The sequence below is a fragment of the Physeter macrocephalus genome, chromosome 12 (genome assembly GCF_002837175.3).
Source record: "Physeter macrocephalus isolate SW-GA chromosome 12, ASM283717v5, whole genome shotgun sequence".
In the NCBI taxonomy this organism is placed as follows: Eukaryota; Metazoa; Chordata; class Mammalia; order Artiodactyla; family Physeteridae; genus Physeter; species Physeter macrocephalus.
The window spans coordinates 25173569-25184162 of record NC_041225.1 but is presented as its reverse complement, the minus strand read 5'-3'; the positions used below and the strand labels follow the sequence as shown (position 1 = coordinate 25184162).

At 44.5% G+C, this 10594-nt stretch overlaps 1 protein-coding gene across 5 annotated transcripts in view; it reads left to right on the top strand.

Moving 5' to 3' along the window:
- CCDC138 (coiled-coil domain containing 138) overlaps positions 1–10594 on the top strand; it is a 58553-nt gene that overhangs the window by 8096 nt on the left and 39863 nt on the right. For all 5 annotated transcript variants that reach the window (XM_055089014.1, XM_028496533.2, XM_055089013.1 and 2 more), the window contains 4 exons: positions 2995–3153; positions 5980–6099; positions 9039–9116; positions 9226–9333. In XM_055089014.1, coding sequence (XP_054944989.1) covers positions 2995–3153; positions 5980–6099; positions 9039–9116; positions 9226–9333 — 465 coding nt within the window. The remainder of the gene's footprint in view (positions 1–2994; positions 3154–5979; positions 6100–9038; positions 9117–9225; positions 9334–10594) is intronic.

Sequence of the window (10594 nt, the reverse complement as noted above, 5' to 3'; positions counted from 1 at the left end):
CCCTGCATCGGCAGGCGGACTCTCAACCACTGCGCCACCAGGGAAGCCTCTCTGTTATGTTTTAACTAAACCCTTTGTGTATTCGTATGTATGCATTGTTTTTGAGTGTTTTAACATTTTATGTAATGACACAGTCTGGGTATCTTTTCACAACTTCCCTTGCTTCATTATTATTACATTTTTGAGATTTACGTATGTGAAAAATGTAGATCTAGTTCGTTCATTTTAATTGCCATTTTGTATTCCAGCCTATAAATAAACCCCCGGGACTTTATCCATTTCTGTGTAGATGCACAGCAAGATGGAGTGTGCCCAGCAGGCAGCTCGGTTCGCTCCCTAACCCGTGAGGACAGGCAGCACGAGCACCACGTGGTCCTCCGGGGGGTTCCTGTCGGCGGCACCCTGGTGTTCTCTTTTCCCCGTGATCTGACGGGGTCTCAGTGATGTTGTAGTTTGTATTTTCTGCCTTTGAGTGTTGAGTCCATTAACGTGATTCTCTCCGAGTTCAGACACTAATGATAAAACCGTATTTTTAAGCCAACCAGGATAGTAATCTACAGTGCAAACCTAAAGACCTTGAGAGTACACGAGGTAACAAGCCTGTGTCCGGGAGTTCAGTTTCAATTCTCCAGAATTCTGTGGTTCTTTGTTAATCAGACAACATAAGCACCATATTAGAATTTTTTGGCTTTCATCATCTGCTAAGATGAAAAGGTTCCAGCAAGTTTCTGCCAGTGGTTGACTGATTATGGGGAATCTTCCAGTGATTGTAGTAGAACCCATCCCTCTGAGGGCTTCATCCATCTGCCTCAGGAACCGCTGGGACTGAGGCCTTGCTGGGTGTTCAGAGGGGAGGCTGGTCCTGTGCAGAAAGCGTCCGCGTCCAGAAGTGGTGGTCGGAGGAGAGCCTGAACATGGGCCATCCCAGGAAAGGGAGGAGGGAGGTGTACCTTCACAGGGCCTGCCAGGCACTGCAGGAAGCAGCAGGTCAGGGTCTGATGAGAGCCCGCTTCCGGGTTGATCAACAGCATCTTCCTGCTGTGTCATCACGTGGTGGAAGGGCCCCTCTAAGTTTTTTTTAAAGTGTGCAATTCATTTATTGTTAGTATACTCAAAGAGTTACACTGGCCATCACCCCAGCCAATTTTAGAATATCTTCATTATCCCAGTAAGAAACTCCCTTACCCATTGCGTATCTCTCCTCATGTCTCCCCATGCTCGCCTCAGCCTTAGGTCACCACTAATCTACTTTCTGTCTCGATGGATTTGCCTGTTTGGGATTTTTCATGTAAGTATGTAGTAAGTATGTTTCATGTAAATATGTAGTAAGTATGTTTCATATAAGCATGAGGTAACTGGCTTCTTTCACTTAGCATGGTATTTGCAAGGTTTATCCATGTTGCAGCGTGTATCAGTACTTTGTTCCTTTTTATCGTTGAGTAATATTCCATTATAAGGATGTTCCACATTTTCTTTATTCATTCATCAATTGGTGGACATTCGGGTTGTTTCCTCTTTTTTGGCTATTACGACTAATGCGGCTGTGAACACTCGTGTTTAAGGATTTGTGTGGACATATGCTTTCATCTCTCCTGGGTGTATACCTGGGTGTGGAATTGCTGGGTCATATGGTAGCCCTGTGTGTTTCACTTTTTGAGGACCCGTCAAACTGTTTTCCAAAACGACTGCACCATTTTACATCCCGCCAGTGCTGCACAGGGCTTCCAGTTTCTCTCTGTCTTTTTGATTCTGGCCATCCTAGTGGATGTGAACTGCTGTCTCGTGGTTTTGATTTGCACTCCCCTGATGGCTAATTGATTTCAATTTTGGACATGAGTATTTTGTGCTACCTGAAAGCACACAGGTGGAGATGTTAATAGGCGGTTTGGACTTGAGTCTGGAGCTTGGGAGAAAGAGCTGAGCGCCGCAGTTTGGAAACAGTGAGTTGCGTACGCAGTGCCTTTAGCCCCTGGGTGGATGGAAGCAAGCGGAGAAAGTATGGAGGAGGAAAGCAGCTTAATCCCCAGTCTTGAGGAGCCGCAGTAATTGAAGGCAGTGGAGGGAGCAGAGCCCGCGGGCGGTGGGGAAAGGGGACCCGGAGCAGGTGGTGTCAGGGAGGCGAGGAAGGCGGGGACCAGAGTGTGCGATGCGTGAAACCAGGGCTGGAGCGGGACCTGCCGGTTCAGTGATCGGGCAGCTGGTTCAGTAGGGGACGTGGGTTGAGGCCAGATGAAAGTATCAGTACGTCGAGGAGTGACTGGGATGTCAAGAGGGCTCAGCAAACGTAGACAGCATTTGAAAGAAGTTTGTGAGGAGGGGAGGCCAGGGGGAGGGGTCCAGAGAGATTTGAGTTCTGGTGCAACGGGAGTGTTGGAAATAATAGAGCCCTGAGTGGCAGCAGTCTCCCCAAGAGTCAGAGGCAGTGGGAGGCCGGCCTCCCTTTGTAAGGCTGCGTCCTCGCGCTGTCTTCTGTTCGCCCATGAAGGCAGAGACCAGGCTGCCTGCACAGAGGCTGGAGGAGGTGATGGATTCAGGGTGGAGGGTGGAGAAGGTTTGCATAGGCGCGTGGGGAGTGCGGGGAGGTGGGAGAGGATTTCTGGGCCACACGGGAGCGCCTCTTCAGTTGTGAGGCTTTCTTCTCCAGGGGAGCTCAGCTGGTGGGGTCGGGGCAGGGAAGGTGGCTGGAGGGCAGCCCAGGCGATGGGAAGGGGAGGGGTGGAGGGCATCCCGGCGGGCGCGGGGAGCTCCGCGGTGCTCACCTTGCTTGCACCCCAAATTCTTTCGAGTCCTCACGGTGGAATCTCACTGGTGGATCCTGCAAAGTACAGGGTCGCCTGCATGCCGGGGTCTGGCTGTTGCTGCGTCTGCGCTCACTTGGTTCCGTGCGTCCGAAACGCCGTTCGATTGAGCTGCCATCTCGGTGAATGAGACTCTCACTTGTACCGCTGGTGCGTGTGCTTCTGAAAAACACTAAACTCTGCCCTTTCCATACAGCGTGAAACAGCAGCACAACAGGAATTTGCTGAAGAGCTTCAAAAGCGAGAACGTTTTCTGGCTGAGAGAGAAGAGCTGCTTTTCAGACGTGAAAGTGCCTTGAATAAAATTAAAGGTGTCAAAGAAGAGGTTCTTACAAGGTTCCAGATCTTGAAGGAGGTAAGCGCGTAGCGCTGACTTTGGCGTGCAGGGCCCTTCTCCTCTGGTTTGGGCTCCCTGATCATTCGCATTTGCACATTTGCTCAGCCTCCCCGCCCTCACATTATCTCCTGGACCAGTTGAAGGTGGCTTGCAAAAATCAAGACCCAGCACCCTAAGTCCTTCTTCCGTGCTATGCATCGCCTCAGAATGAGGGTGTTCTCCACACCACTATTGAACAGGAAATGAGTGCTAATTATATAATTTAACTTAAAACACATGCACAGTCCATGCTCACTTTCCCAGTGGGTCCCCAAATTGTCTTTTATTGCTTTTTGTTTTGTCCTCTGATCAAGGAACTAGACAAAATGCAGGCAAATCTCTTTGGTTTCTCTGGATCTAGAGCAATCCACGTCACCATTTTTGCTTTTTCTGAGGCTTTTTTTTGAAGACTTTTGACCTGTAGTCTTAAAGAGTGCGTCTTATTCTGTATTTGCCTGATTGTTTCCTAATGTTTATATTCAGATTAAATATTTTTAATCGAGACTGTCAGGTAGGTGGTACGGTATTGTTCTTTGTTTCATATCAAGAGATAGGCTACTGTACGTGTAACTTATATAGAGGAGAATTAACTATTTGTTTTGAAAGCGCGTGCAGTCTCGCGATGGGTGCTGTGATCAAGAAGAAGAGTAGTCCCGGCCCCCAGAGTTCCCACGTGCTCCTCGTAGGTATCCGTCCCCCCCACCTCCCCGCACCCCCCAGCAAGCACCCCCCCCCCCACTTTGCTGTCACCCCGCAGGTTTCTGAGGCTGTTCCTGTCTCCAGTCCTTTTCTTGTGCGTCCTTCAGATTTGATCACGGGGTCACAGCTTCTTCTTTCATTTCCATGTTGCAATTGAGCTCGTCTAGAGAATTTTTTTATTTCTGGCATTTTAAAGTTCTAAATTTTCCAATTACTTTCCATTTTTCTCACGAGAATTTCTGTCTTTCCGTTTGCATTCATTGGCGTTTGGAATTCAGTTAAAAATCCCACTCTAGATCACCTAAGGGTTGGCATTTTTCTTGAAACCTCATCACATTTTTCCGGTTCGTTGTGTGTGCAGTGAGTTTGGGATTGTCTTCGGGACCTTTTGGATATTATTAATTTTGTATAGATTCTGGATCCTTTCATAACCCTCTGGAGAATGTTGGTTGTATGTACTCATTTCTTAAGCAGTGAGCCCAGTGGGTTGAGGCTGAGTGTTTAAACTCTCACCGTGTGGGCTGTGCCCGCCTCGTTCCGTTTCCAAAGCCTGTGCTGTTGCGCTGGAGCCTGTCATGCAGGCACCGCTGGGGGTCTCAGCCTCGGCTGTAATGCTCTGGGTCTTTAAAGTGCCTACGTGCAGTGGGGCTGTTTTTAAACTGAACTCCTGTCTCTGCCCCTTTGCTCTGCTGCTTTCGCCGGCTCAGGGCTGATCCAGATTTGAGCACATTCCTTGGCTCGTGGGGTCCCCTCTTCTTGGTTTCCCAGCCCTGAAAAGCAGTTTCTCTCCTATTAGCAGTGTCTGGGGCCTGCCCTGGGGCAAGACTGCAAGGGAAAAACGAAACCCAGGAAACTTCAGCCCCTTGATGGTTTCTTCTCCAGGTTTTTCCTCCTTTCTCCTATTCCCTGCTTTTGTTTCCCTTTGACATTCCTTAGGTAGTTGCTTTTTGTGTTTTGTGTACGGTTTTTAGTTGTAATTAGTTGTAATCTGTTTTTTAGTTGTAATTAGTTGTAATCTGTAATCGGTAAGAGAGGCAGAGTGCAGTGGGCTTATCCCTCTGGAAATGGAACCCATGTCGTACATTTTTAATCTCTTCTGGAGGTGGAAGATTTGTACAGTGAGAAGGTTAATCTGATTTTTAAAATGCATATAGTATTTGGGACTGTATCCTAAGTTATTTAAGGAGTCATTTAATGTAATAATAAAGTTGCATAAAGCTAATTTTTTCCACAAGCTTGGGTTTTTAAACGGGGCAAAAGAATGAATCCTTGGATTCTCAGCACTCTCCATCTCAGTTTTAGCCTTGATTTTTTTCTCTTTGGATTTGTCTGTTTGCTATTTGTAATAAGTATAAAGCGAACTGCTTTATTTTAATGGAACCTAGATGATAACTTGAAAGAAGGAAATTAACTCAGTTTCTTGATCTCCTCTGGAAACTTGCTTGTTTTAATACATTACACGTAAATTTGAGAGTAAAAGGTGAAAGAAACTAGATAAGTATTCACAATTTAAATCTAAAAGTGCTCTCATTTAATTGGAATTAGAGGGGAAATTGATTTTCATCATTTATAAAACTGGTTAAGGAAAGTCGAATAGTTTGGGGCTCAGGAAGTTTTATTATGTATTTAAGTTTTTTGAGATGTACAATTTTAGCTAATTTATGAGAACGAGAAATTAGTTCTGTCTGTGGAATATTTCTTCTACTCCACAAGGGTAATTTAAACCTTAAATTTTAATTCACAAAGCTATGCATAATTAACTAGTCTCTTGAAAAGGATCAGAAATCCTTCATTGTTTTATCGTTCCGTGATGTCAAATAGAAATTATTTCAGTGTGTTTCTGTTGTGGATTTTTCTCAGCAGAAGCAGAAAGTAGCATTATTGCTAATTAATTTGTGTAACATGTTTTAATAGGTATTTAACGTATGCTTTTCATGCTTTGTTATTAGTTTGGTTGATTATACAGTTTTTATAAATCATTTGCAATATTAGTCGTTTTGCTTAAATACACTGATTAAAGTCCGTGTGATTCAAGGAGTTTTAATTTTTAATTAATTTATGTTCAGTGGCATTAGTGACATAGAATCTGTATTTTTTCCCTCCTAGCAACATGATGCAGAAGTTGGGCACTTAACTGAAGTTCTTAAGGAAAGAAATAAAGAAAGCAGGAGGCTGAGGTCTGCTTTTGATGCATTGAAAGAATTGAATGATAGCTTAAAAAAACAGGTAAGACCTATTTTATCTATATTAGATTATAAGACATTCTTAGAACTATATAGATTAACAAGCTGTTAAGTCAAAATCTTAGAACATATTCTGGCTAGGGAAAACCTTGATTATCTTTATTTGTTAGCTTTATTATAAAATACTTCCAAATATAAATAAAGTATTTTTTTTTTGCGGTACACGGGCCTCTCACTGTTGCGGCCTCTCCCGCTGCAGAGCACAGGCTCCGGACGCGCAGGCCCAGCGGCCACGGCTCACGGGCCCAGCCGCTCCGCGGCACGTGGGATCTTCCCGGACCGGGGCACGAACCCGCGTCCCCTGCTTCGGCAGGCGGACTCTCAACCACTGCGCCACCAGGGAAGCCCTAAATGAAGTATTCTTAAGCTCTTGGTTTCTCATCATCTGTTCTGACAACCAGCTGAGATGTCTGACAACTTGAGATTTTTTAAACTGTTAAGAGCAATGACTAGATTAAAAACAAGCAAAAGAAAATCTGCTAATCTGGGTACTTTAGGCGCTGATCTGTAGCTTTGTGCTGTTCTTGCACCTGCGGTTACACACCACTCTTTATTTTTGGAGTGTCTGTGATGTGTTGATCCTGTGCTGGGGAGTGTGAGGTCATGCCCACCGTGTCACATTGCACTGCCCTTATGTATGTAAGTGCTGTGGTTTAGCTCAGTGCTTAATAATACTCAAGTTGCACCAAATTCTTATATGAGTTTTTTTTTTTTTTTTTTTTTTTTTTCACTTCCCTTTGCCAGTTTTTGCCTGAAAGGTGTGAAAGTGAAGGGCTCTATGGCAGAGGGACAGGAGAGTAATTGTGTGTGTTCGTGGGGAGGGAAGTGTAGATGAGCAGAAGCGGCTAAATCTTGTCACTTTAGTGGTTAAGGCCTTGGGCTGGGGAACTTCGTGGATTCCAGCATGTTGGTGAGCTCGTACTCTGAGAGAGAACCGGGCTCCTGGAATCCCTTGACTAGCTGTGTGTTCTTCACTACTTGTTACAACCTTTCCCCTTGGCAGTGATAACTAGGTCCCCCATCTCTCACTTGACCTGATGCTCTGGCTTCTCTGAATCAGGTCTGACCTCCCACAATTAGCATGTGACCTCGACTCACTGTTGTCTGGAAGCCTCCTTATCCTGGAGAGACTGCTTTTTCCCATCACAGGCTCAGGCGAGCACTCTTTTTCGAGAAGGGTTTCTTTAACTGCTAGTATAGGTGCGTTGTTGCCCATACCTGTCTCTTAGGTGGATATAATCCTTGATAATCTTGCGTGTGTTTGATAGTGTGTGGTGACGGGAAGTGTGCATTATTACGAGTATGAACCTGTTGATAGGAGTGGAGAAAGGTTGGAAAATTCACAAGAGAGGCATGTGGGACATAATGAAGAAGTTTAACACGGGAGTTCCAAAAGTAGTTAATAAGGCAAAAATGTAATATGTGAAGAGGTGATATCCAAAGCTGGTGAAAGATGCCAACCTATAGATTCTAAGAAATTCTGTTAACCCTAAGCAGGGTAAATATTGAGGAAAACCATATAGGCACGCTATTTTAAGACACGAAGACTTTAGATAAAGGTAAAATCAGAGAAAAATAAGACACCTTACCTTCAGAGAAGGAGCAGTAAGACTAATGGCTAACTTTTAAGGAGGAACTATCATGTACCTTATTTACATAAACAGAAAAAGAGAAATGCTCCCTTTCTTGTTGTATGAGGCCAGCATAACCTTGAAACTAAACCTGTCAAGAACATTACAAGAAGAAAAAAATGCAAGCCAGCCTCCCATGAGTACAGATGCAAAAATTTTTAATGTCAGCAAATTGAATCCAGAGGTACACAAAAAGTATAATACAACTCAGTGTACTTAGTCCAGGAATACAGGGTCGTTTGTCATTTGAAAATTAACACATCATCTGATAAAAGGAGAAAAATCATATAATTCCTTGATTTAAAATTCAGTACCAACTCAAAGATAATAACTAGTAACAGAAGAGAACTTAATTCTCGTAGAGTAGCTACCAAGAAAAGAAAACCAACTTCTGAATTACACTTAATGTAAGTTATTGAAATCTTTTCCCTTGAGATCAGAACAAGATAAAGGTGCTCACTGTTACTGTTTTGTTGAGCTTTGTGCTGAAGTCCTGGTCGGTGCAGTGAGGAGAGGAAGGTCAGGGTACGGAAGGAAGAAGTAAGAATTATCCTCCGATGACGTGATTATGCACAGATGTAGTAAGTATCCAAGTGAGCATACAGACAAGTTATTAAACTTAAACAAATTTAGGAGAATCTTTGGGTATAAGTTCAGTATATAAAATATCAAGTGTATTTCTATATATCAACAATAATCAAGTAGTGAATGTTTATTGAAAGATACTATGGGTAGTAGCATCAAAAAGCATTGGCTATCCAGGAATAAATCTAAAGAAAGATTATACGTGTATAAAACATGCATCCTGAAGAGTGCAAAATGTTATTAAAAGCAACTGAAGAGGACCAAAATAAGTTAAAGGCTGTGTTATGTTCAGGGATGAGGAGACTCAGTATGGTAAAGATGTCAGTTTTCCTAAATTAACAGATAGATTTACTCCAATCCCAGTAATTCGTTATGGTGATATTTAATGATTTGTACACTTTTCTGTACATACATTATAGTTCAATAAAAGGTTCAACTAAAAGACGTTTCCTATTAAAATGTATACGTGTAAGATGTTAGGAGACTTGCTCATTTTTCATAGAATGAAGTAAACTTTCTTAGAAACTCTTAATGTTTTAGGACCAGATGGTGGTTTTAGCTGTGATCTTTAATCATGGATGCTACCTCTGTCTGTTACGTTATGTTGCTTGGTAACACAGACTAGATAAGATAGTACACTGGGAAAACTTTAGTAGGAAATTGGCTTGAGGTTTCTAATGAAATATCTAATGTTTTCCTACTTTAGTTAAATGAAGTAAGTGAAGAAAACAGGAAGTTGGAGGTTCAGGCTAAAAGAGTTCAAGCTCGTTTAGATAATTTACAGGTAAGGTACCTGCTCTTCTCTTGAGACACAAGTGAAATCTAAAATGGCTGCCTTTGGACTTTCTCACTTTGAATATAATTTTTTTAATTCACGATATGTACTGTCCCAGAGGAAGTATGAGTTTATGACAATACAGAGATTGAGAGGAAATCCCCACGCCGCTCACGAAGCAAAGAGTTTAAAACAGGAAAAAGTACCAGTTTCAAAACCTCATAAGGTATGATATGATTTCTCCATTGGAAAGCCAGGACATTTTTCTCTTCCTTATTTTTCTTTCCCTTTAGCAAACATTCTTCTTGGTGTGAAAGGATTCACTGTGATAATTTCTTTGTAGAAAAGTATCGCTATAATATTTCAGATATGCTTTTGTTTGCAAAAACAAAACAAAACATTTAGCTGCTAAGAATATTCATGTGTAAGGCTTTTTGGGGACATGTGTTTTCATTCCTCTTGGAAATATAGCCAAGACTGGGATTTCTGGGTCATAAGGTAGAGCTGTGTTTAACTTTTGGGGCAACTGCCAGTTTTCCAAAGTGGTTGTACCATTCATACTCCTGCTAGCAATGTGTGTATGACAACTTTGCTAAAAAGTTTGCTGTCAAGTTTTATGGCACCAAAAAACATTTGGTGTTTTCAGTCTTTTTCATTTTGACCTTTCTAGTGGGTGGGTAGTGATACCTCAGTGGTTTTGATAAATGCTCTAGTTTTTCATAAAGTGAGCTGGAGGGGGGGGTGGCCCTGTTTAAGGACGGCAACGGGAACCCCAGCAGCAGAGCCCCAGCAGCTGCCGTGGGACGGGCACCGTCTGGCCTGTGACGGGCCGGAGCGGTGCGGCAGGACCGGATCGAGCAGGAGCCGCCGTGCTCCCAGTCCTGCGCAGGGGTCCACGCACAGGACCTCCTCGACGGAAGGCCAGGGACCTCGTCCATCCGCAGGGCCAGGCGTGGGGGAGCTGCTTGCGCTGAGCTCTCGGGTCCCCCGCTTGGCGGCTCTGGGCCGTGCTGCCGAGAGCGCAGAGGACCCGGCCTGCGTTCCCTCCGCCACCGGCGGTGGGAGGTCAGCTTGAGGCGGGCTGTCACGTGGGGCAGGGAGGGAGCCAAGCCCACCGCATCGCTGGCCCGGCCTCCGCGTCTCATCCAGGAGGAGCACGGCGGCCACAGCAAGGGCGGCAGCAGCAGCCGCATGGCTCTCCCGGGGACTCCAGGCCCAGGGCCCCATTCTGACCTGCAGGGACCCCTCCTGGGCCCCACGTTGCGCTCCCCATGGGGCTGCCCCAGCCTGTGGCCTCCCCGCCTGCCCTCACCTCTACGAGGCCCCGGCTGTGTGCAGAGGGTTTAGTGGTTGGAAAAGGTCGTATTTAACTCCCCCCCCCAACCTTTTTCCTGTCATGGATGCTGGCTGTGAAAAAAAATAATTTTTTTAAAATTAATTTATTTTATTTTTGGCTGCATTGGGTCTTTGTTGCTGCATGCAGGCTT